Source organism: Rhea americana, unplaced genomic scaffold, assembly GCF_003343005.1.
Source record: "Rhea americana isolate MKP2758 unplaced genomic scaffold, rheAme1 scaffold_301, whole genome shotgun sequence".
NCBI lineage: Eukaryota > Metazoa > Chordata > Aves > Rheiformes > Rheidae > Rhea > Rhea americana.
Genome location: NW_028186426.1, coordinates 883,017 through 910,487, shown reverse-complemented (window position 1 = coordinate 910,487; position 27,471 = coordinate 883,017). Strand labels below are relative to the sequence as shown.

Sequence of the window (27,471 nt, the reverse complement as noted above, 5' to 3'; positions counted from 1 at the left end):
TCAACCCAAACCTAGCTGTTTGTGACCTTTACTTGAAGAAGTGCAACATGGCCTACTGCTGCCTTCCCTAAATCAGAAGGAACGTGAATGAGAAATCCAAGTTTTGTTGTTTTTTCCTAACTTTAGCTCTGACTTATCTTGAATTCCAGTAACCACTGCAAGTTATTCTCGTTCCCACCTTCCCAGTGAAGTGCAAGGTCTAAGTGACTATTACTACCAAGAGCACCCCTTAGCTGCAACTCTTGCTGTGCCAAGCAGCAACCAACAACAGCATTGTATGTTTCAGCATAAACCATGCTGATGATAGGCTGCTTTGACCCTACTGTAGACCTTCTTTTAATTCACATGCAATAAACCTTGGTTAATGCTGTAAAAATCTCCACTGCGCAAAGTCAGTGAAAGAAATACTCGCAAGCCTTCAAGCAGTGTGAAAAGTTAAAAAAAGAAACTTTCATCATAAAGCTCCTTTCCCACTATTAGAACAAACAGTTATACAGTAACTTCTACAACACCAGCTCTGCAATATTTCTTTGAATATTATTCTACTTCTGTGAAATGGTCTCTATAGTCCATTTCTCTATCAGCATACTGCCATTTTCAATTATAGCTTCCTCAGAACTCTGTTTTCACTTCTCTCATTTACAATCCTATCCTGGCACACTTTATGCAGTAAACATGTGCTTTTTCAATATCTCAGAATTTCCTGAACAAAACTGTACTGTCAGCAGCTACTCTTTATGGCTCCTCTTATCGATAACTGTTGTCATTCTCTCCAATAAAATTAAAACATTCACCTCATGCCACTGACCCCATAGTCCTGAACTTTGGAGCAGAAATGCTTGCAAAAACAACATACAGTTCCTTGCTTTTCAGAAAAAGTAACTGTTAAAGTAATATATAGTCATTGTACTGACTCTGGGTTTTTTTTTGTCTTTTCCTGTTTACGCTTTTTCTAAATCAGATGAACTGTGAAAAGGAGCATCTCCTTCAGTTTGTTTTGCTTCAGTAACTTTAAACAAACCTTTGAACGCTGAGAATCTGGGCACGTGTTTCTATAAAAGGCTTTTCCCTGACAGGCACAAAGTCAGTTACAATCATTCACCTTGAATCGTCTGGACAAGTCATGAAATTCATTGGCATAGGTGTCTTTTTCTTCGTTCCCGTCTCCCTTGCTGCCCTTTGGAATGCAGGTGAGTGACTTTCAACAACAACTCTGCTTTAAATTACAAACCTTTTTCACTTCTGAACCTTAGAATATGCACCTCAATAATAAATTACTGATACCATTTGTATAAGATAAAGCAAAGGCACACAAGCTAGCTCTTATCYATACCTTGTAATTTCCAGCTTCTTCCTCCTGTCCATTTCCAGTAGGGTAGTGGATCTCTTCTGTAGGTAAAGAGACAATTTGGAGAACATGGTAGCAGCTGTTTGTAAGGCTCTAGATTAACTTTCTAGCTCCCTATATTGAACAGGCTTTACTAATTCCATCACAGAAGGGTTTTCTGGCAGCAAATGAAGGCTGACCTTTATATCTGACCCACTACCATTCTTATTCCTTACTGCCCCACACTCCCATAATATCCAAGCATGAAGGAGCTAGGCCATTAGAGAGAAATATTTTACTACTTTTTCTTATTCTTGCTCTCTCTATTCTACCAAGAAAACCAAATAACCTTCCACTCCCCCCCCCCAAAACTAAACTCGAATACTTTTTCCTCATTTGGACAAAAGATGACATGCCTGGAACTGGAAGCAATGCTCTTTAGCCTCATCAGAGGATAACTATAAACGATAAATTCTTTTTCCTCTCCTAGTCTGGTTTATACATTGTTAATGACCTTTAAGGAGTAACTGAATCCAGTTGGCTTTGAGACCCAGTAGATTTCTCTTTTCTAATCAACTACAGCTAGATCTGGTGAACTCTCAGATTCAGGAAGTTCTTCCTGTCTCAGTCCCATTGATGCGATTGCTGTTGTTTCTGTTTGTAGATCCAGCTAGTACTGAGGCTGAGCTCCTGTTGCTAAGAGGCAGATGCACATACCACACACATCACACTAACACAGCCAGATAAAGACTAACACAGAACAGTGCCTTTGTTGGCACCCACATAAACACAGCTCTCACATAAAGATGCACACAGTTCAGCTCTGTTCCTCCTCTCCAGCTGATCAAGATGGAAGGTCACTAGCAAAAACCCTCTCCCTCCAGATTCACAGATCCCTTGCATACTAGCATGAACTTTAAATCTGTCTGATGTCCATCTGATATCCCAGATCCCAAATCCCCTAGCCAGTCAACAGCTGAGACCTTGGGTCTTTCCAGATGTGGATCTCTTTCTACTTACTGTCTAGTCCAGCTTGAAGTTTGCTGACAGATTACATGTGCACACACGGAACAGAGACCACGATCACACAGAAGATCGAAATGGGATGTAAAAAAAGATTGTGGTGATCAAGTGCGGTCACACAAGCATATCGAMCAGCAGTCTGTTATGTTCAGTAATTTTTCATGTCATGGCTTGCAGTTTCTCACGTTCTGTTCATCTAGCTAAACCTCAGGCCAGGGCCTCTCTGTCTGTATACCTTAACAGCTACATTTTTAAATTTAGGCTCGGACAAAATAAACAGAAATAAATTTTAGTAGCTTTTTGTAATCTGATGTTGGGTACGTTGTGTCATTAATGTTAGCTTTCCAGTCACCCGAGAGTTCTAGCCTTCTGTTCTCATTGATTCCTGTGCAGTCTTGACAGTAGTGGGATCCCATTCTGGTTTGCTGCATAAGAGCTACTCTTATTAATAAATATGATTCATGATACTCACCAAAGGACTGCTCTGGAGATTTATGATTCTCCTTCTATTAGATGTAAAAAACCCATGGAGTTGGTGGCATTATATATCAGTGAGGAAGTAAATAAACGTATTTCTCTATTTAAAACAGAGCCACTTTAATACACAGGAGATTATACCATTCATCTAAACACATTTCCAATCTAATGTCCATCTACCATAAATACGCTTATTTAGAATAGTTCTTTAGGCATTGCTTTTCTGTTTCAGAAACCATCTAGAGCAGCTCAGTAACATTCTTAACTAAGTCTTTTTCTTCCTTTACTTTCTTTTTTAACAAGGAACTCCAGATTCTTGCTCACACCGATGTGGGGAGTTGCTCAGTACATGTTCTTGCCAGGTGACATGCCAGTCCTTGAGGATTTGCTGTCCTGATTATAAAGAATTTTGCCTTCACATTTCCCCATACTCAGGATCCCTGATGGGAGGAAAAGATTTTGAGATTGAAAATACAACTTTTAATACCTCTTCTGGGCTGAGATGCAGGTGGGCCATGATTTAATACTCCTGTAGCAAAGAGAGATGAACCTTGGTAATCTCACTGCAAATTTCCAACAGTAGGTGATTACCACAAAACAAGACTTGCCTGTGCAGGAATTAAAGCGTACTTTATAAAGACGTCAGAATTCTTTTAACTCCTCAAACATGCAAAGACTCTGCTAACCTTCACCCTCAAGAATATATCTTGTATGTATTTCTACACAGTAGCATTTATTTTAGTTGAGTCATTTCATGATACAGTCATTGCCCTGATAGTCCTTCCCTTGACATACCACAACAGTGACTTTTCTAAAAGAGATTTCTTACAGAGCTTGTTCAGGATTGTTAATATTTTTTTAGCTTGCCATTTCTGGAAAAAGAAATAGTAGTTTCTCAAACTGAAACAGAACTCCAGCAAAGAGAAAGAAATCCAGGTAGGACACCTTATTTTTGGCCTGTAAGACAAAGCCGTAGATTCCAAGTATATGTCATTCTGTAAACCTTATGTACACGTTATGTAAGGTGTAGTGCATTTTTATGGTGCCAGTGTCCTGACATTTTTTCCACCAATGGCTCTAAGTTAGATTTTTAAATCTTTACCATCTGGATAGCAGCACCTGAAATGATTTTAGTCCTACATCGGGAAATCTGTTACCTTTTTTTACAATGGACCTTTGAAAAACACAGGAATTCATTCTGTAAAATACAACTGTGTACTGTGAATTACCTGCACGGTTGCTTTGTGATGGCCAATACAAACTTCAGTGCAGATTAGCGAAGATACTACCTAGCAACAGGCCTCAAACTTCCTGTGGTACCTGGAGTAGCAATACGGTCACCATACAGCTGTTATCTGGGAGAGTTCTGGGTAGGCTTATACTTTAAGATACTGGGCGAGAACCATAATTGCAAGCAGATGGTTAAATTAGAACTAATGACCTCTTAAATAATATTTGCAACAGAAATTCTAGAATGGTGTTAAATAACCTTGCATTCATAGGTTTTACTAGCAAAAAAAAAAAATCAGAAATCTATTGGTGAAACCTATGTATCGCTGTCATTATTAGCCACTCTGTAATCCTACAACATTAACATCACTTTTGACTTACTGTTCTCCCTTTTGTTGTTTGTTACTAATTTATCACACTCCCTTCCGCCAGTAATTAAATAGTAAATCTAAGGCTTGCAGCTTGCTGTGTATTAGTGCAGTGCACAGCAGAATCCACAATGCTGTAGTATAAGCACAAAGTACACATGAGCTTTTCAAGTTTATATTCACTGCTACAGGCAAAACCACCATGGGGCTTTGAATGATCTGCACGCAACACAAGATTGCTTAATGTAACACAACTGAGACATTCAGAATGTTTTGTCTCTCAGCAGCACATTGAAAAATGTTTTCAATATTAACAGGTTCAAGCAGAAAATTGAAACCAGTGGCTATGTTGCTAAGGATGGAAAAGCCCACTGCATCTCTCCGTTGCTGTATGAGACTGGTTTTGTCCCCTTTGAAGTTTCCACAGATGATGGGCTGACGTTTCCATACTCTGGAACCTGGTTATCAGGTTACTTAACTAAATTTACAGTATCCTTCTTGTTTTCATATTCTTACTCCATGGGCACATTATGTAAGCCTTCCCTTCTAATCATTTCTCTTCTTCCTAAATGGGCTGTTTGACCTCAGAAAAATCATTCTTGCTCCCCTCATGGTGATTTGTGTTTTGAGAGATGAGCTTTTGCAGCAATCTAGTTCTGCAGCTATTTAGTACCAGTAGCATTAAGTCATAAAAATTCCAAGTCAAAAGTAAGACTGACCAAAACAGGGCCCTTTAGTAGCTACTTCCATCAGAAAATAGCGGCCTTCTGATGTTGAGATCTAAGGACCACAAGGACCACACACATTATTCAAGGTTCTGTATTCTCTCAGCTTCAGTTTACTGTTCTTATATCATGCATCGTGTTAGGAAACATGCACAGGGGAAATACTGCTAAATCTTGTGCTGTAGTGGCACCTTTTTAGGGCCACGCAAAGCAAAAATGCCATTAATCCTTCTTCTGTTCTGTAATGCAGTACATCACAGCAAAGTTTCAGATGGAGAAAAATCTGTGCTGGTAAATGCAACAAAATGGCAATATTATGGCACCCCCAACACTGACGGAAACTTAACTCTCACCTGGACTCACCAGGTGCTTCCAGCAACCCATATCAATATAGAAGTCTGGGGATACGAGGAAATAGGTAAAGTGACACTTTTTATATCTGCGTATAAGCAGCAATCTTCTTGTGTAACTTTTGTGCAGAGCTCTGTGCAGTCTGATACTACCACTTTCACTGAAGCCCAAGGAAAAGGTATGCAAGTATAAATAACCTATGACTATAATGTCATTTTTTCCTCTTCATTTCCATACAGGTGGAGACAGGTAATTGCCATAGTGTAGGTAACTTCTTTTCCAGCATCCAAAAGCATTTTCTTCCTTTATGTGACAGGTGACAGTTACACAGAGAACTGGCTGGCCAATTGGAAATATCTTTATACTTTGGTAAGAGAAGCACCCAATACTGGGACATTTTCTTTCACACCTGTACCTGCTAAAGGAAATTACAGTACTTGGGACTTTGGAATTTTGAGAATTACACCCAGCATCTATTCTGATGGGCAGAGGCAAGTACTTCCAGACATTCATGTATCACAGAAACCTTATTATGATTTTCTATGTTAAAGCTGCTATCTTCTTTGATATTTAAAACTGGGGCTCAAGCTCTATTTTGTAAAGAAAAGAACTTGCATATCCACTTCAAAAACTACACCGCTTACATTTTGGGCATAGATCATATCTAAAGAAAAACATGCAATTACCTACACTGGTTAGCAGAAAATAAAAATCAGTTGCAAACACAGTATTAAAGATAGCTAATGGGAGATACCACAGTGTGTTACTGCTCTAGGTATGTTATCTTGCTTTTTTTCTTACTAGAAAGAATAATGTCTGTCGGGGTTAGTGTCACCTTGTTTCTGTAAAATTTTATTTTATTTTGTTGTTAATAGCAACAGTTTGTTTTCTTTGCATTACTGGAAATTTTAGCTTATATGTGCATTTCCATAATATTCTACTTGTTGTTTTTTTTTGAAATGGCATCATGATCATTCCTCCAAACATAGCCACATTAAAATTATATGTTTGAAAAGGTCTGCTAGCAAAGACTAAGACAACAGTTCAGACTTCTTAATTCTTTGCCATTTTTGGTAGGTGGAAATTTACAAGCCTTTTTTTATGTTCCCTTGTGCCACATCAGTTTCACTTGCAGTATTTAGCCCTCTGAGTTCATGGCTTGATTACTTAATATGATATATTTTGCTTTTTCTCAGTAAACTAGAACATGCTGATTTCTTTTTTCACAACTGTGATATAGGCCCAAATTGTAGAATTTTTCTTCATGGCAACCACAAGTCCTCTTCTGCATTTTGCTTTTTTCTCTTTTGTATGCAGGCATTTGCAGGCCTACAGATTTTATACCCGCTTCTTTTTATTTCATTATGTGTTTCCCCATGATTTTTGGTGATTTAGCTCTGTTAGTGCTCCATACATACTCTTTAAATTTGGAGGCATTTGGCTTCATTATTTTTCTGAATGTCTGTAGATGGTATAGTCCCTGTGAATATGTTAATTTCACCTCCTCAGTGTTTGATCATACTGCTAATCTATCACACCTATTTTTCTTATCAGTTTGGAGTAGCTAGACATAGGAGGATGACCATTATTCCTTCTGCAGGATTTTTTATTACACTTCTTGAAATTTTTCTTTTTATATATGATACTTTTCATGGGTGGAAAACAGTGGTCTTGGAACACTTATAGGATTCTCAGTGATTTCTTGCCACTTATTGCCATTGAGCCCCATACTACCTGGGACAGGGTTATGTTTGGATTTCTTTTAAGAGAATCCAGACATCCTTAATTCTGGCCTAAATGAAGCCATGGGTATGAAAAGAAAACGTGTCTTTAAAAAGATCAGTATAGGCCAGAAGCACAAATGCAAAAATATATTTCTGATGATTGCATACTTACTGCGTGCATCATGTTGCCCTTTAAATTAGAAAAAATCCAGAGTACTATAAGTATTTGCAGGAAAAAGAAAACTGTGACCTTTGTAGTCAAAGAAAAATCTCAGGCTCCTTAGCCATCTGATAAACTTTTTTCCTTTTTCTTTCCTTTTTCTTCTTTCTTTTTTCTCTTTCCCCTCAGCAATATTCCATCAGTCTGGAGTCCAGAGCATGCATTGGCTTGGCACCTTGGGGAAGACTTCAGAAATGACCCAGCTGCATGGGCAACTGCTAAATGTCTAGAATGGGACAGGAAAGAGGAGAAACTTCCAAACTTCCTTGAAGAAATTACAGATTGCCCTTGCACCTTGGCACAGGCAAGGGCTGACACTGGCAGGTTCCATGTAAGTCAGTAAATAGAACACTCTAATTTATTACTGTTCCATGTAGGAGTTCAGGAACTCTCTGCACACCCCTGTTCCCTCTAAAATTCAATATACGGAAATAAAATATTTAAATTTGCATGAGTAGCATGTCAAACAGCAGAGGCAAATACAGTTTATCTGGGCAGTATGAATAAAAAAGTGCCTGTAAGACACCCAACTGAGAGCATCTTCAAACAGGGGATTAAGACAGTGAGTCAACAGATGGATAAAAAACACTCAGGGAGGGTGCAGTGAGCCCTGTGGAGCTGGGAGCAGGGATGATTTCTTCAGCGTCCTACAGGTTGGCAGTCTATGTCTGTAGTTAACATCCTCGTACATTCCCATGCCAAAATAAGTAGACTGCATTTCTGGCTGGTATACCGTAACTTACTGCAAGCCCTTCCATTTTTTTCTTGAGTTCATAGTCTGTAATCCACTATTTCCAGTCTCTTGCTTCCTTCTATCTTCTCTGCTTGGCTGTTAAGAAGGAACTTACACACATGAAGAAATCAATTGCCATTTATTTTACATTTTCAGACTTATAACATGGGCTGAAGTTTGACTTATCACACTTAGTGGTAGTGTGGCTTTATCTCTTATTTATGATACCAAATGATGGCAGTGTATTTATGCATACTGAAAATAAACGTTGGATATTTTTCTCTACCATCCTTTCCTGATTATGAAGCTCCAAACATGATACGCCTTTTAAATCATACACACAAGAACATATAAAGAGAAAAGATTAAATCTACTGCCTCTGTCTAAATACATGGAACAAAAATATAAGGTTAGTCTGACGTGATCTTTCTTACACTGGCAGTTGAATTCCCCATTTACCCTGATCTATTGTTCAAGGTCTGCTTTAATAGTCTGCAAAATACAGAGATTAGACTAACATGTTTATACTTCAATCATTTCAGTAGTAAATTCACTATTTTTCCTATACCGTGCTACACAACTATCCACTGAAAAGGACCATTACTGAATTTTCAGTCTTGGTATTTCAGATGTTCTTCCAGATGAAACTGATGGAAAAATCATGCTTATAGCATCAGGGTCAAAATATGAAGCAAACAGCAGAGCCGCTACCAGGTCATTTAGACTATCCACATACCTCTGAGACAAAGAGGAGGAAAGAGGACGTACAAAAAGAAAAGACAAAACGAAAACTCATATTAAGTATGAGCATTGATTTTTTTTCAGACTGATTATGGCTGTGACATTGAAAAAGGGAGTGTGTGTACTTACCACCCTGGGGCTGTGCATTGTGTGAGGGCCATTCAAGCCAGGTAAAGAACATTTTTTTTAATTGCATTTTTTTTATGATTTGTTCCGCTCAAGGTGATAGCATTACCAGAGAAGTCACAAAGGTCTCTGGACCCTCAGCTCTCAGGTGCATAGCTTCCCTCTTACTCACTTATTAGCTCTTATTGCTGAGATGAAGTAAGGYTTTAGACTTACTAAACAAGTTAGTCTTTGCACTTATCCTATTAGAACAATTTTGAACAGTGCAATGTTCCTGTAGTTACAAGGCCTACAGAACTTCCTTACTGCCTTGGTTTTAACCCCCTCTGTCCCACTCCCTCATATAGTCTATCTTAAAAGAATTGGAAAAAAAAAAAGCTGAGAAGTGTAATTTGCAGACATCATGTAAAGTTTGCTAACCAAAACATTTAGCTATGTCCATAAAAAAGCGATAGGTGAATTCCAAGCACAGATGGACTTCACTGAGCTAAACAGTGACTTTCTTCTCACTGCATTTCTCAATCAGTCCCCAGTACGCAGCAGGGCAGCAGTGTTGCTATGATGCTGCAGGGACCCAGATCCTCACACAAGACTCCACAGGAGGCAGCACACCTGATCGAGGCCATGACTGGGGTTCACCACCTTTCATGAAGCCTCCACGGATACCTGGATTTTCCCATTGGCTTTATGATGTCATCAGCTTCTATTACTGCTGCTTGTGGTCTGATAATTGTCAGTTCTACATGAAACATCGGCCCTCCAGCGACTGCAGGATGTACCACCCACCTCGAGCTGGTGAGGGTTTCTGAATTCTGTTGTGGAGTACAGCTATTTTATACAGATTTGGTTTTGGTATGTTATGTAGTCTCCACTGACAATGCTAAGGGTACAATATCCACTGGAAAATTATCATGGGAGGATTCATCTGATCTGTCAGTGGCAAAAACTGTATATATTTTTTTAACTTGCAGGTTTTTCAACTATTGAGTATCTCATCAACCCCTGGAAGCTAAATAGCTGAAGTTTAGTAATCTTCATGCCTTTTTATTGTCTGTGGTCACGTCCTCAGAAAGAAGTTACAGATGTTTAATGACAACTTGGCAATAGCTAGAAAAATCTACCATGCTGAAAAATACTGTTCATCAAATATGGAAGTCTTACCATTTGCTAGTGCCTCTACTGCTCCTTCCCCTTGCTTTTAGGAACCAGTCCTTGAGTCTTGCATACTTCTATTGCTACCACATCTCACCTTCTTATGTGCTGGTAGGGTGCAGGTACCTCCAGCAGGGTTGTATCCTCCCTTAAGGGAGGAAACAGTAAGGAAGCAGTGGATTTCAGGCAAAAAGGAGAAAACTGTAAAGGGCACTAAGGAATCTAGCATGTCATGACATGACATGATATGACATGTCATGACATGACATGAGCTAGGATTGGTGTCTTCGCTTTGCTACCCTCACCTGCCTCTCTTGCAAAGGTTAATTGATCTTTGATTTGGGGTTTTTTTGCATGTCTCCCATTTTAACAGCTTTTTTTTTTTTTTGATTCTTGATGATTCATTTGAGACTCTCCCAGGACTAGCAATAGTGAATAGTCTTAGTCTCTGCTGATTTCCCCATTGAAAGTCCCTGTCGGGAAGCAGCAAGGACCAACTTCTCCCTAAGGATTGGGGAGCTGGGAGCCAAGTGTAGTAGCAAGGCTGGTGCATCTGCAAAGTAGCTCAGGCAGAGACTGAAGGCCCAAGCCTGGGCTTAGACAGACTGCTTTGGCCAGCAGGCTGAATGTGTAGGTGGAGAGCCCAGGTGAGGCCAGTCAGGGCAATTAGGGCCTGTTAGTGTACTCAGGGCCCTGACAGCTCTTCTACATGAAAGAAAGGCTAAAATATGGCTCTCTTAAGCAAAGACAGTTGATGAGGGATCTGAAGTACGTGGTCTCACAAGATTCCCAGATGTAGTTAGGCCATTACATCATTCAAACATGACAAAATGAATCTTGCAATTCTCACTAAGCCCCAGAGATGCTTGGCTTTCTTCTGGGAAGTATACACCAAACTGCCTATGTAACTGCACATAGGCAGTTTGGTGTATACTCATAAACATGTATATTCATGCAGAATACTCATAAACCTTGTGCAAGCCTAAGCCTCTGAGAAGAGTAACCACCAAACTCTACCAATCCCTATACAAAGATTTGAATGCTAAAAAGCTTCTCAGAGCATGACCAAAATGGACACAGTGGAGAAACACCTCAAAAAAGTGACCTCCCTTAGTACTTAGAGAACTCTTCTAGAACATGAGATGCTGGACTTACATACGTACTTTGCCTGACGTGTTGAAACTTCTTGAACCTACCACTTACAGGAAGGCTTTCATTACCAGGATTTTATATTGGAAGTGTTAGATGTAATTAATCGTAATAAGGACTTGCATTTTAGCCTGCAAATCCTAAGTGAGTGCACTAACTACTGCAGGGGAAAATGACCTTCTTTCCCTTGGTCTAGTGAATATGATTTATGGAAGTGGCACTCCTTCATGTCACATTTACCACAGCTCCGCCTCCTCTTTGCATTCTTTTTTCTCCAAGTGTCATTCTTTGGATTGCCACAGAGAGGTTTTTGTTTTTKTTTTTTTTTTTAGCGAACCTAAGAAATGTAATGAGTTGCATTTTTCAGTTGTTCTGATTTCTTTCCACTGTTTAAAACAGCATCTGCTTTTGGGGACCCTCACTTCATCACATTTGATGGTCTGAACTTCACCTTCAAAGGCCAAGGGGAATACACATTCGTGGAGTCTGATCTGACATCTCTAAGAGTGCAGGGGAGGACCCAGCAGGCACGCTTTCCCAATGGTAAGTTGGTAAGAGATGAAGTGGTGATGACAGATAGTAGCATATGAAGCTGCTTGATTTACTCTTTCATAGCATTTCTCCTATCTTCTCATTTCTTTTTTCCCTCTTTAACCAATTACCAAGCTATGCTACTATCTCTCTGGGCTTTAACATTGTCCTTCCTCCATTCTCAGACAGAGGAGCATCTCAGATTGATGTTCCTATCAGTGACAGCATAACTTTTTATTTACAGTATACATTTGTGCTTTCTGAGTTGTCAGTATAGATATTCGAACTTCACTGTGAGATAACTGACAAAAGAATGAGTTGGGTTACTTGCATCATGTTCAAAAACAGAGTTATGAAGCACAGTATTTCTTCATATGTATGTAGAGTAGGGCTAGTGTTATCTGTTTAACTCTGTTTTTATTGACTTGAGACAGAAAGTAAAAACCCTGAAAAAAAGTAGTCAAGAGAACTGAAACTTTGCAAATCTCCAAAAGGAGTTTTACCTTGCTAGATAAACAAATGAGTCCCAGGTAAATCACAGAATCCACAATGAAGTCAGGAATACAAAGTACTAGTTAAGGATAAATTTAAAGCTTTACAAGATTGTTCTGTAATAATTTAGCTTGGGGAAATACACCAAGGAAACACATGTGAGTCAACATAAATAATTCCAAAATTAGGCATCTCTTTTGGGGCCAACTGATACTACATGCATGGGAAGAAAGACAAGCCTTTGGGTATGCAAGTCTAGAAGTGCCTTTAGAAGTATATAACAGCAAGAAAGGAAAAATACCATTTTTTTAAGAAGCATAAGAAAGTAAATGGAAACATTTTTCTGAACTTTAATTACAAAAAGCATTATTTTTCAAAGATGCAAAGAGCATGCTAGTGTCCTTTTTATTACTGGAATTGCCAAAGGTTTAAAAAAAAAGAATGTCATTTTTTTTTAGGCAGGTTGGCCATTTGTGAAAGATCAGCATTTTGAAGCTAATCAAAAGGCAGTCGAGATACTCAGGGGAAAAATAACTTCCCGATCAAAGGTTATTTGTTAGTTTTGTTGGGTTTGAATGATGAAAGTTTAAGGATATATGTTGCCTTTAAGAACTCAGGAAAACAGCTCTCATTTCTCTCCACTCTCATCTCCCTTTGTAAGGAAACATGAGGTCAATTCTAGGAATCAGTCAACAGGCATAACTGCTAGCTGACGCATTCTGATAATACTGTAGCTGGTAATTAATAGGAAGCAGGTAGGTGCATGTCCTGTTCTATATTCCTCCTGTGTTATGTGTAGAGGTATGCATATGTTGACAGAGAAAAAATGTCCTAGAAGGAGCTGAGAGAACATCTTTGGTATGGAGAAAAAATTGTTTCTAAATACCCCAAGCTAGCAGAAAAATTCTGAACGTCTGACATGAAGGTAGCTGAGGGGATTGTTTTTTTCAGTGGTCCTGATTTTCCTACTCTTTTAGCTTGTTTGTAAAACAAAGCCTAGGGCACAAAACCTAGAGGTGCATGTGGTCTTCATCATCTGACTGGGCAGATGTTAAACTAGCCTGTAAGATGGAGATGATCATAGACGCACACTTTAAAATGAAGGAAGAATTTGAGTATAAAACAGCTGAATGGCATCTCATTTCTCATTAGAACCTGAAAAGCCTTATATCATATACATTAATTTTTACTTTTCCCATATCTAGTGCCGATGGAGCATAAAATAAGAGACTGGCTTCAGGAAAGAATATTCCATCTGACATCTGGAATGCCATTTAAGAATTTGATATTTCCGGTAAAACTGTTAGGATGGATTAAAAATTGTCTGTGGCAAGAGCATCCAAGTAGACATGAATTGAATGTCATACTGGATGGAATAGGGATTTTCAGGGAAACACTAGGCTCTTGATACATTTTGCTGTGGCTGTGGGAGTAGTGACATGAGTTACCGAGCAGTGCCATCTCAAGTTTACCATACTAGTATTGTATTATACTCTGAGATCAGCTGCTTTGTCGTTGTTCATCCCTGATCCTGTCTGCTGTTTTGTTCTCTTAGTTTCCTCTGTTTGACATGCCTTCTGTGAGATTTGGGTTTTCCTAGGCCATACTCAGAGAAATGAATGTGCAAGGAGATAAACCATTCTTCTGACATACCTCTGCCACTGCCATTGGGTTGAAGAATTTAGTATTTCCAGACTTTCTGAGTAGTTAACATTCTGCTTTCAATATATTACATTGGTAGGATGATTAAATTGTGGGTTTATATGTGATTTATATCCTTAACAATTCCCTCAAATACAAATAATTGTATTTATTTATTTTTAGCAAATATCTGTTTTTTCCTTACATGAGTATTACTTTCCATATTTACTTTATATGATGTTGGGTATTTTGGTTTTTTTTTCTTTTCTTTTTTTTTCTTTTTTGTTTTTTTTGTTTTTTTTGTTTTTTTGTTTTTTTGTTTTGAAGGAACAGAGACTCAGGTGACAGGTTTGTCTGCAGTGGCTGTGCAGGAGAACAGCTCTGATGTGATCGAGGTACGCTATTCAGAGGATTTGAATATGGAAGTCCTGTTGAACCAAATGGTGGTCAACTTCTCTGAGCAAAGTTGGATAGACTTAAAAGGTTAGATACAAATATTCACCTTGAAAGCTATTGCCTACTGTGCTTGTGTTCCAKATGTTCTTTGTGTTCCCATGTAGCCCGTGTAGTATCTCTAGATGCACGTGTTTCAGTTTTCTTTTCCCTATATTTTTGAAAAACAGGCTGCCTGTTATGTGACAAATGAAACAGAGGCCTAGCAATATCCCAGCTAATGGTATTTTATTCTTTAACCAATCTTTCTTCAGTTCAGTTGCTGCCAGATGGTGAAAAGAGACATTGAGTCAAGGCAGAATTAGTGGTATTGCACAGCTAGCATGCGCCTCAGTGAAAGAAATCAAATTGACGGCAGCATGTTGGGGAGAATACTGTATCTATCTAATCTGCCTTGCTAGCCCTGTCTTTAGAGTAACCTGGTGTGTGGATTCCTCTGGCCTTTCAGATCAGTTACAGCGGTATCATTTGTACACTTGATTGCTATGCTGTGGGCAGCAGTATGGCCACCAGCATTACAAGGTATGGATCCCCTTCAAAATAGCCATAGATCAAGCGTGCTGGCAAGACATGCACTGTGACTATGTCCCTATGGAGAGGTATAGCAAGGAATCAAAGTTTGGGTGAGCACATTGTATTCTGCAGCCTTCTTGCTTCTCATTACCATTACTTGTAAATAACCTAGTTGTAGCTGGAAGTACCTATGCTATGTCTAGGAAGAAATGGAGCTGTCAGATTTGCTAGTAGGCTGGACTGTGGCATGTTCTCCTCTCCCAGCATGTCCGAATAACATAAATGGCTTTTATCAGCACTTGGTGCTTCCCTGAGCTTTCCGGGATGTAACAGGGGAGTACAAAGAGATGGCATGCAGTCCTGATACTGAAATGTTTAACAGCTGGCTTCAATGCCCACTTCTTCCATGCTGTGTTTAAGAGGCTTGTGGAAGGATGATTTTCCTTCTCATCTCATGAAGGGTGAACGGAATGAAGAACTCCTTACTACTCATTCTATTTTGAGCCTACTAGATCAAATGCAATTAAACCTACCTTAGTAATATGAAATATAACAAAATATAACCAAAATATGTATTAAAATATAACTTAATTTCACATTCCCATACGAGGAGCTCTCTTGATTGATCAGATGCTATTCCATTATTTTTCTATCAAAAGATACTACGAAGAGTTGCATTTTTATTCCTCCATGGGCATGTTCATTTGATTACTTATTAAGATGATTTGACAAATATTCTAAACATTAGTGGAATTTTAACAGTGAACCTCCTGTTCTGCAGAAGAAGTTTCTGTGGCTAGCATGTAGCATACCTCAAATGACTGAAAAATATAATGAAGAACAGAGGGAAGGATACATAGATAAAGAGCTGCAGAAACAGAGAGATGCAGGCAGGGAAAAAGGGATGAGACAGTGATGGGGTTTGGAAAAGGAATCATAATAGGGAGGCTTTGGCAAGACAGTCCAGGAGCAGAGGAAATCTGTAACTATGGAGAGCAGTGCTTCCGGCTCGCAGACACTCACTCGAATAATCATCTCATATCCTAAAACTTCTGCTCTGTGCTGCTGGCAGAAGGCAATGCACCTCATACCCACAATGAGCCTTTTTTCCTTACTACTCTGTAGTAGCTGTCTTACCACAGTTATACAAATCTACTGCTCCAGTGCCAGAAGTTTTTCAGAGCAGTGCTGCTCTTCTCATCCTAAAATTGATGGTGTGAAGGTGCAGCCTCCCTTTAAAAGCCTCTCAGAATGTAGCCCAGAGGGGAAGAGAGGAAATGCTTTAAGAAAAATAGTTAAAACTGCTGACACAACAAGCTGTTTACTATGGGTGATAAGATGTTTTCTTCTCTCCCTCTCATTGTTATAGGTCTCTTTCTCCATTCTACAGTTGATCAGAACATCACGGTGATGTTCTCTTCTGGGGCTGGAGTGGAAATAAGAGGAAGTGGAGGATTTTTGATGCTGACAGTCCTGCTCCCAGAAAAGTTTATGAATCATACACAGGGTCTCTTTGGGGTAATGAATGGTAATATAGAGGATGAGTATACCTTGAAGAACAAAACAACCCTATCAGTTCATGCCAATCCCCAGCAGTTGTTTGAGTTTGGAGCTGAATGTAAGTGATTTCTTTGTCCTGGAATTTCATTTCCTTTGCAAATTCAGAATTGTTTGTAATCTACACACTAGAAAATTACGTCTATGCTAAGCACCCTCTAGGGGAGGAGAGAAGGGAGGAAGAGAAGTGTAACCTTCTTTATACAAGTGGGAGAAATACCTAACCAAAATAGATGAACCCAGAGCCAGGAGGCAGCCTCCTGCTCCTTGCTCCATCAACGGCTAGTGTCCATATTTGACAGCTTAGACTTTGAGAATTCCATCTGCTGTGCCCAGCTGGACACAAGATCACAACACTGAAGTGTCAAAAAAGTACAACAATATCCAGGAACAGCTATCTTTTTCCAGAATATTAGCAATGCTCCATTAAGTATCATGCTGACAATTTTAATAATCAATTATTAAATCACAATTTAATAATTGTCTCTTTTTAAAAAGATAAAAGAATATCTACTTTCATTTAGTGAAAATGGATAGGCTACTATGTCTAGCCTGCAGAGTTAAATTGTCTGCATTATTCCTAACATACAGTAAGCAGATGAGCCAGAAATGTGATGCAAAATATGTTCTGGCTACCAGTCACTCTCTGTATCAAGCACAGCATGGCCATACACCAAGATTCAGATCATATCGAAAAGTCTCACTGCTCGTACTTCAGCCCGTTTCCTTTGTAGCACAGTAAAAGCAAAGAGCAAGAATACACCAGAAATGATAAATTATGGACAAATAGGATATGGATTTGTGTTGCTTGTAATGTTTGGTTTAGCTAGCTCTGTCTGAGGTATTTGTTATCATCATTTTGGCAGGAGGCCTCTAAAAACCATCTTTTTGTAAAATCATAGCTATGCAATTATTTGTATCTAATTTTAAGTAACTGATCAAACGCCAGGTTAACCAAACACTGACCTTAGTGCTGGGTTAAAATGGCACTAGTGGGAAGAAAAATGAGCTTGAACTCTGGGAGGAAGGTGTACTAAATAGGTCTTCATAGGTCTTTTCCAGCTCTAGCTACATTTACATAAATAAGCACTTGGATTACGATCAGAATGTGGTATAGGTCTGTAGACAAAGTTGTACATGAATCTCCATCTCTCTCTTTGTCTCCCAAGGGACTATTGAAAATGGAACTTCCCTTTTTACTTATGACACAGAGTTCTTATTGAACAATTTCTTTTATGGGGAAAAGCACAACTCCTCTTTTCTGCCAGTGTTCTTTCCTTATGAAGACCCTGCTGATCCCTTGGTGAAAGCCATGATCTTGCTCTGTGACTCTGACCCATTCTGCAGATTCGATGTCCTGACAACCAGAAGTCTTCAAGTAGGACATTCAACAAGACTATCTCATCAGAATCACAAGTGGCTAGTAGAAAGTCTAAAGTCAGGTGAGATAACATTAAACAAAACATCCACTACTACAGCTCTTTCTGCAGGGTATCTAAATAGTGGAGACTATTAAAGGAAGCTGTGCTCAACTACTACTGTATATGCCTGTAAACATTCTTACCGGGAGGACTCATTGTACAAGGAAATCTGCACTGATGGGATACTTGGACAAATACATCTGAACTCTTCCACCATTGCCATATATAGAAGCCTCAGCTTCATTTTCTGTGCCTTCATCTGCCCTCCTCAGAATTGGAAAACAAGTGAAATGAGCGAATATCAGACAATCTCAAAGTGCATTGCAGATGCTCTTCCATCTCACCAACAGTTGCCTTGTCCATTTATAACATGATGCTAGCTCTTATTGGTAGAGGTAACTTAGCAACTTTCCCAGCTGAATTCCAGGCTTACCTTATACACAGAGCAATTGATACACAAAAGACCAAGGTATTGGCACTTTCACACAACAGGAATTTCAGGATTCAGGAAATCTGAAATACTAAAGAGAACCTAGATGAGACATGTCTGCCAGCCTCTGAATGTCTGGGATTTCTATCAGTCAACCTCAGGTAGGAGTGAAGTGTCTGAAGTTATGTCTTGAGTTAGGTGATCAAGACATTTAGATCCAAAGTGAGCATACATCCTCAACCACTATCTTCAGCCTGAATACTTCCCAGCCAAATTTTAGAATAGTACCTGACAAAGATAATATTCGCCAGTTTTATGGCTGAATCCTGTAAAAAATTTCCATGGGAGTAATCTGGAAATGTGGCTGAAAATGTGACTTGCTACACTTCTCTACAAAATCACAAGCTACTAAAAGAAACTAGATGGCTGCTAACATAATGATTTCTTTCAGTTAGCCTGAAAATCTTTGCCGTGTTCTGAGTTGCTGCTAAAATAGTATATGAATCATTGTGATGTAGATTTGCTAACCCAAATCCAAAACACTTCAACCAAATATTTCTCTTTTACTAGTGGTCTCTTGTGGCTGGCTGGATCATCCAGCCAATGGAAGGAAGGAAGGAAGGAACTATCTGTTGGGCTCAGCTGTCCATTTCATCTGCAATCAGGGCTATGAGCTTACTGGGTCAAAGGAAAGAATCTGTCAAGCAACAGGGGCCTGGTCCGGGGAAACACCCAGCTGCATCCTGAGAACAGGTCTGTTTCTTTTTAAATGTTAGAAGTTGTCATCATAAATCATCATCACAAACAAGGCAATATCATGATGCCTCTTGAAAAAAGCAGCTTTTTTTTACTTGAGAAAACATTGGATGTGAGACCCTTGAGTTCCTGAAGACAAGTAGTTAATCTTAGATTAGCTTTTTTAAAGCTAAACTCATCACACTGGTCATCTGTAATTGAAAATAAAGTACTTGGGGCACAGTAACATCTCTTTCTCTTGGTTTGACCAAAAGGAACTAGTAATTGTGCTTCTTCAATGGACAATTTAAAATAAATTTCGAACTCATAGAAAAGTTGGAAAGTGTAGTATTTACCTATTAATTGTTACACAGCTACAAAGGACAGAAAAACAATCCTTATTTAAAGCATTATTTTTGTGCGCTTTTCTCCTATGTCGTGAATGTTCTTTCGTCAGTTTTCTAAACACACGTATCTTCATATAGATACATACACATAGATAACTACAAAGTATTTAATCGTTGAGTATCCACAGAATTAGAGCTGTTTTTCAAGAATAAATGATGGCACAGTCCCAGTCATTTATTGTCATTCTTTCTTCTGTCATACTTGGTTTTAATTTAGTTTTAACATTATTTGCAGCTAACTGGGGCAAACATATATCCACTCTGAGCCATCTGAGGAGTGGCTTATRAAGTCATGCGTTCTAAAATGAATAGTTCAAGAGAAACTCATTACTAAACAGTCTGTCATAACAGCGAGCAGGGAACAGACTTAGCACTTCTACCTCTCCCCACTCTTCCTCCTAATAAACCTGTACTTACTGAATGCCTGTGCATTTTTTTGTTCTGAAGTACTGTGCTATTTGAACATTCAATGTGTTATTCTATAGCAGAAAAATTATTGTGAGTGATGTAATATTAATAATTATAAAATCCAGGATTTTAATACCGCTCTTGTGTCATTACTATTAGATTATTAATGAGCGTGGAATTTTTGTATTTAGTAACAGTTAGATTGACTCTGTGACTTACAGGAAACCACAGAATGTTTTCTAGCAGGCAGCTTTTGTAGAAAATAAAGCTTTTACTGATAGCCCATAGATATTCTGTATGACCACAAGGTGGCGACATTTCAAAGCACCAGGGCGACGCAAGGCCATAGGACATGTTGAAGCACTTCCAATGCTGGGTCAATTGCTCTGAAAATACTCAGCAAGCAAGTCCCGTCAACAGGGTCTCTGCTCGGAGTTCCTTTCAAAGAAATGTGGAAAATGCAGAACACGTCAGCGATGAGTTCTTCGCCAGCAGACACACTTCACTAGCCTTGGCAGGCCTGTGCCAACTAGTTGTTTATTTGCCACACTGTTTCATATTTTTGATCAGGGATACTGCCAAGATGAACCACAAGAGAGTTTGCGCAGTAGACTGGTCTTTAGCATAAAGAATAATTATTGAACATTTGCACAAAACAAGTACAAAACAGAGAATGTTGCTTAATTTTAAATATGCAACTGACTGTTCACAGAGGCCAGTCTCAGTAGTGATGCTATTTTGGAAAGTGTGAAGCTAGAGGCATTCGTACATTTTTATTTATTGTGATAGGCCAAAGATATTTATGGAGTACCATAGTTAACTGTTGAAAATGTGAGATTTAGAAGGTCTAGCAGATAATTGACCATCTTTCTTAGTTCACAGAAATAACAGATCTTTCATCTAAGTCTGAGAAGAATAAACTCCTCACTAAGTAAAGCCAGAGCTTGAAAAGGATCAGTGGCAAAACATATTGCCAAAGTGAAAACTTAGAACATTTTTCCATTGCTGCCATCAACCGCATGCATACTGGATATGAGCCAGTCAGTCTCAATAAGCAAACTGGATGTTAACATTTATGCTTGAGAAAAAGGGGCAAAAAGCCAGGCCTGAAAGATCAGAGGGAAGGATTGGAAGATACTCAGAAATCAACTGTATTCAGAATGACCAAGTGCCACAGCTTTATGGACAAGTAAACAAAAAATAAATGTTTTCCAGCAGTTCCCTGAAAGATGGCAAGGAAAAGGAAGATGTGAGAGATTTGCTTGAAGTACAGACCTTCCTTACTATTTGAAATTTGAGATTGTAGTTCATTTGTAATTTGAGCCAAAAATCATATTTTTTTCAGGAAGTTGTAGTAACAATGCTGCCCATAGCATCAGGCTATCATAATCAAAGCAATATAAATTGCATATAAGGTTCTTCACTCAGTCTTTCTAACTGCTGTGTCCTGGTAATGGCATTCCTGTATAGCTTTGTTCCTCTTTTGACATCAGAAGATATGCTTCTGGATATCAGTCTCCATCTGAGAAAGTGGGGTTTTTTTTGAGAGAGATCCAAGTTTCTCCAGAGAAGACTGGCAAAACAGACCAAAGTTCTTCTCACTTGAGTTTAATGCTCTAATAATTTTATAGCGTGGATATCCAGTACTTGCTTTTCACTAAATACATTTTAGCATGCAGTCTAACACAGAGTTGAAGTCTAGTGACAGTTTGCCTTATGCTGCTTTTGAATTCAGCATAATTACAGAGAACATCTTCATACACCTGTTGATACTGAGGTCAGTTTTCTTCACGCTTCTCCTCTCTGCACAAAAATATGCTGCTGTTTTGTCAACATCCATTTTACCAAGCTGTGCTGCAGAGGGCCTTCTTAATATCAGAAAAATGCTGGCAAAATTAATGAACAGCCCTTGCAAATTTCTGGGCACCTGAATGGGTGACCACTGGCCTAGCCACTGTAATTAGTGGTCACATATTTACTTGCAGCATGAACTATTAAAACAATTTTTTTTAATAAACTCTGACTTCCTTCATGTTCGTCAAGAACATGGGGCCAGACTTCTATTATTCTCAGCTTCCAGGGGTACTTCTTTCCAGTGTTCATTACACTTGTTGCAGTTTTGTAGCACATCAAGTTCAGTCTCTTTTTATAGCAAATGAACAAGATGTTTTAGTTACCACATGCTTCTGTTTTTCAAAATCTAGAAAAGCTAAAGTTAAGGCATGAGGATTTTGAGAAATGGATAGGAAGGGAAGCAGAAGCAAGAAAACAAAATTAAACACCAGCTATTTTGCAAGCTATATTTTTGTATTTGAAATTTCAAGCATATGTTACGCTTTTAGGCATATTGTTGCTTTTGAGTTTTGTTTGAATTAAAGTTTCCATGGAAATCCTCTGCTAATAATTATTTTGCTATGCTTCTAATTACAATTCTGCTGCAAGTCTTGCCACTACCACAGCAAACTCTCTTCACAGAACATTGTATAGCAGGAGTTTAAGAAACCATCCAGAAAAGGCAACAAGGAGACTCAGAATTAAAATGCAACTAAAAATTATAAAATCTCTGCAATATACATATACAATCTGTTCATAATAGAAAATGATTTGGCATTGTTAAGTACACTCTGCTTTTGTCTCTTTTTCTGTCCTCCCATCACTTCAAGGTCTAATTTTCCAGGGCCAGATTCTATGTAAATACCATTCTTTTTTGGAAAGTTGGCAGAAATCTCATTATTTCTTCCCCTTTTTTCAGATGAGAAACATCAGGCAGATTTACTATGAAATTTTTATTTGTCTATGGTTTCCAGAAGAATGACTGCAAAACATATAATAATGAACACAGATTACTTGAGATTAGAAATGAAATACAAAATTTTTACAATATAGACAGTAGTTTATCTATTCCACTTCCTTTCTTACACTTCAGTATAAAGCAAATTACCTGTTCTAGGGTCACAGAAGTGTAAATTACATCATTCTGCCATCACTGTGTGCTAGGCTGTAGCTTGGACAGTCCTTCCTGCAGACATGACAAAGCAATGGAGAAGCAGGCAAAAAGGGATGTTAGAACTCAGATGTGCCACTGCTCATCTATCTCCAAACAGACTACATGCTTCCTGATACAGTGCTATTAACCAATGCACCAGTAGGGCAGAGCCTTGAATCTAGTTCCACCTTAGGATCCCACAGTTTCTTGAAGACAAGGGACTACACTGCTGTTTGGCCCTTTTGCAGTAAGTGAGGGACAAATGTTCCTGACACTGGGACTCTCAGTTTTTCAGAGACTGGTATTTTCCTTTCTTAAGTGGGACACAAAATTCAGGAAGCATTTGTTTTGCCAGACAATTCACTCAAGATACTACATCTCCTAAAATGTTATGAGTCCTCTTACGTGTCATCCAACATTTACCTTCCTGACAATACCTTTGCGGTAGCTTTTGTTACTCACCACAGCCATACAAGAATCCTGCTGTCACTGTCCTACATCAGTAGGTGAGTGACAGGACTAAACCACTGGTAGTCTGCAACTCTTTAATAGAACAGAAATGAAGATTTGTTCTTCAAAATTGTTTCATGTCTGATTTCTTCATATCTTTCACATATCCTTACTACTCAGCTGCAGAATTAATTTAACACTTTCAGTGTGTTCATAGGCTAATGCAAGAACAGTTCAAAGTATTCACATATCACAAGAACAGTCACATTTTCCTTTAAGCTGCATGGCACATGAAACAACAGCTACAGTTTCACAGTTTTAATTTTCATGGAAGAGCTTTGCACAATATTTTTTAGGAACATTGCTGTCATTTAATATCAAGTTAATTTGACTTGAACAGCAAAACAAATTCTTGCTAAGCCCTTTCAGAAAACTAACACAAGCATGTCTATTTAATCATCAGAAATGACTTGAGACAAATATAAGGGCAATTTTTAAAGCAAACTGTTTAGGAAACTGATTAAAAAATTGTCAGTTTTTGGGGTAGAGAGTTCTAAATTAGCATTGTAGATTCATGACAGTGACTGCATATAAACCACTAACCATACTGTACTTGTGTTAGAATAGCTTTCACAAACACCTGCCATACCCTTCAAATGTAGGACTTATTCCAGATTTCCTATTCTTTACTAGTTTATTCCTCTAATACAAAGAGCAGTAAAATACCAACACTACCTATACAAATTAAAAAATTCGCACACATGACTACATTCAAACAAATTCATACGAAGAAAAATATGTGTCTTACTATTTTGTTGTGGTTGCTTTCTTCTTTTTTTGCAGATGTCAAGCAAGTAATTCTGCTTGGCTGTGTATTTGGAGCTGTCGGTCTTGTAGTCCTGGCACGTCTGATTTTCTTGTGTAGAAAGCACAGGTAAGGACTGCACTGAACTGAAAATGTCATGTTTTTTTCTGCTCATTTTTCTCAATGAAAAAGAAATCCAGCATGATATTCTTCTGCTACTATTTTTAATAGAAAAAAACAAGTCTCAATAGTCCTCATATCCTGCTGGAACACTGTGAAGCAATGTTAGGAGTGTATTATCAGGACAAGCAAACATGCAGTTGATTGATTGATTGAGAGGGGACAGGATTTGGGGCCATAATTTCTTTGGTAGGTGATAAGGTTACCTCTCTAAAAGCATTCTGTTTAGAACAGATGTGCTGATAATACTAACAGGCAAATTTGAGGTATCTAAAGAATGTATTGTATGCACTGTAACTTAACACATATTTGAACCTATTTCCATGTTTAGGCATGCATGAATCTGCTTTGAGAATACTTAGAGCTTTTGTGCCAAAGGGATAAATAGAATTTAAAGGATCCTAGCAGTTTGCTGCACATTCTTTGAACCTTTCTCCAAAGTTGACAAAAAAATACTGTTCACTAGAAATACTATTCTGTATTTAAAAGGAATCCCTACAAAATGTTTTGTAGCTAATAAAGTACTGTGAGTTTTTAGTCATTTGTTTAAAAGGTTGACATGATTTTATTATTTTTTTCTGTATATGATCCGTTCTGTTAGCCAATATTAACAAGACACTTTTTAAAAAATATTTTTGGCTCCAGGGCTTTCCAGCAGGTTCTCTTGCAGTTATTCTTGGAACATAACCCACTATGACAGCCATATCCACCACAGAGAATATCACTGAGTCTGTGCTCAATCATCAATTAATTAACTGTGTCTATCAAGAGTGCTGAATTTTGCCCCCCCACACACACTTTAAGTCACTTAAGCATTGTTTTCTTTACTTCACAAAGAACACCCACACCCAAAACATTTTTATCTTCCCCTGTACTAAAAAAGCAAACTCTATGCAGTATAGRTATCTGCAGCAATTAATATTTTTTGCATACGTATAAAATACATAGACAAAGGGAACCTCCCTTATTTGCTAGATTTTACACACACCTGATTCTTACATTCAAAGCCTTAACTAACTGGTATGAAATGGTTGTTTTACTGTTTTATTACTACTATTACTGTAGTAATAAAATAGTTGCCTCGATTTCTCACATTTGGGAGTATGCTTACAGAACTACCACTGTAAGCTCATTGTTGTGCACCGAAAGCCAATTAAAAAGAAATAAACCATCACTCCTTCAAAACTGATGTATATTTTGACAATCTGTAAGTAATTTTCATATGCTACAAAAATTTTCTCCTTTGTGAATATTTTGAGAGAATATGGTGAAAGTCCATAGCAGTGGGGCTGTGTGGTTGGCTAACAATAGGGAATGCAGTCATTTGTGTAGCTGCAACAAATTTTGAACAGATAAATTTTCACTAGAGAAGGCTAATTAGACCATTATTGTCATCTATCATCTGCTGTATACTCTTCTGTATCTTACCCAGTGTAAATATGACAAGTAATATGTTTTGTATAAGAAGGGAAAGAATAAATTGTAGGACTTCTTGAAAACTTCTGCCTCTGCACCCAACTCATCCAGCATTCACAGTTAGGACCATACTTATATAATAAGATGAAGTGTTTTAAAAAGAACAAAAATCCTAAGTCAAGACCCAGAAAATCATTAGATGTTACATGTTTTTAGATTTCTTTCTGCTTTAACAAACAGAAAAAAAAAATGTAGGGGTTACACTTTAAAGCTTAACCCAACCACCCTTCTATGCTAAAAGTGAAAACTGATTCTCTTAGTCAATCAGATGCTCTATGAGCAGAGATTTGTGGGGGCAGGGCTCACAGGACTTAAAAGAGAAATTGCAGGAATTCAAAATATTCAGTAAATTTGCTTTCCCTCTCAGTTAGCTGTGAGAGTGTCCAGGCAGTTGTGAGTATATCTGTTAATATTTTGACTATATACTTCTCTCAGTTAAAAAAAAAAAAAAAAAGCAAATATAAGGTCTGGAATTTCCCATCGAGTTCCGAGTTCCCTACTCATTCAGATTTTTTTGTTCTTTCCTTGTTCTCCTCCAAAAGCAGCCTTCTCTCCACTTTGTAATCATTATTTTCAAACCAGATAAATTTGCCCAGTTTCTCCTTTTGCTTCTGTAACATAGACCACTAGAAAAGAAAAATGGATAATTGCACAGGGAGAACAGCAAGTTATCACTATTCTGTAATTTCATTAAATGTTGCTTATACAGAAAGAGTGCTACCTATCCTTCAGTAACTTTTGGTGATTTGAGCATCCCAAGTCTTCAGCAGTGTGTGATAGGGGAGGGATATTGTGCCTTGAGAAAGATATGCACTGAAATTACACAGAAGTGGTACTTTAGAATTTGTCAAGTTCCTATTCCACTTAACCCTATATTCCTTTCACCCTGCATTAAACAATAACATTATAACTATTTTCACAGTCATCTGTATATTTTTCATCTATATATTTTTATTTTTTCTTTGTCTTTTCCTCCTAAGACACAAACACAACCAGAAGCTTGTTTCAGAGGTTCCAGTTACATCAGAACAAGAAACAGTGAAGTTCCAGAGAAGTTTTTAATGATAAACAGAAGTAATATAGCAGAGGATTAAATTACCTGCAGCATATGCCTTTTTGCACATCAACCAAGGATAGACTTTTCAAACACAAGTAATGGTTTTACATAGTATGCTAACAGTTAATTTCTGCTTTATATACAATGAGTGTTCAAATGCATAAGGAATGCTAATTTCATGGGATTATGTCATTGCAGGTTCAGCCTATTATGTATGACAAGCAAATGATAATGCCTCTGAAAGCATCAGTTTCAGAGTTATGTGCGTTAGTTTCTTATCTCAGTCTCATCTTCCTCAGTAGAACAACAGTTTTGCAAAAAAAAAGGTTGTAATTTTTCTGTACTTCTGTTCTCTTTCTTACACTTTTACTTGAAAACAAATCAAATGAAAAAAAAATCCTAGTCTCTAATGCTAGCTATTGTCCAAAGAAAGACCTCTTCCCTGGGATGCGTAAGGTTAATTTAGGAAAATGTGAAAGAGAATGCAGAGTCAGATGGATAAAAACTACCTGCAACTCAAGTTGAATTTACAGATTTCTTTTCTTTCATGGAAAGGAAGAAATATTGAAAATATTTCCTTTCT

At 38.1% G+C, this 27,471-nt stretch overlaps 1 protein-coding gene and 1 long non-coding RNA gene across 2 annotated transcripts; one reads left to right on the top strand and one right to left on the bottom strand.

The window, feature by feature from the left end:
* The first annotated feature begins 1,119 nt into the window (after window positions 1–1,119).
* SUSD2 (sushi domain containing 2) lies at window positions 1,120–27,471 on the top strand. The gene is made up of 15 exons (XM_085309739.1): window positions 1,120–1,190; window positions 3,140–3,335; window positions 4,743–4,894; window positions 5,401–5,568; window positions 5,818–5,992; window positions 7,575–7,776; window positions 9,004–9,089; window positions 9,572–9,840; window positions 11,746–11,889; window positions 14,338–14,493; window positions 16,346–16,594; window positions 17,703–17,975; window positions 18,955–19,137; window positions 24,214–24,304; window positions 26,812–27,471. The coding sequence occupies exons 1-15, from the start codon at window positions 1,124–1,126 to the stop codon at window positions 26,891–26,893; spliced, it is 2,493 nt and encodes an 830-aa protein (XP_085165865.1). The 5' UTR covers window positions 1,120–1,123; the 3' UTR covers window positions 26,894–27,471.
* On the bottom strand, window positions 22,617–24,445 carry LOC146593183 (uncharacterized). The gene is made up of 3 exons (XR_014896443.1): window positions 24,179–24,445; window positions 22,876–22,953; window positions 22,617–22,749 (listed from the first exon to the last, which is right to left on the bottom strand). It is a non-coding gene; the product is annotated as an uncharacterized LOC146593183 (long non-coding RNA).

Coding starts and splice junctions, on each gene's coding strand:
- SUSD2 (XM_085309739.1), top strand. CDS start 1,124: ATGAAATTCATTGGCATAGGTGTCTTTTTCTTCGTTCCCGTCTCCCTT. Junction 9,841..11,745: donor GTACCACCCACCTCGAGCTG/GTGAGGGTTTCT, acceptor TGTTTAAAACAG/CATCTGCTTTTGGGGACCCT. Junction 24,305..26,811: donor TTCTTGTGTAGAAAGCACAG/GTAAGGACTGCA, acceptor TTTCCTCCTAAG/ACACAAACACAACCAGAAGC.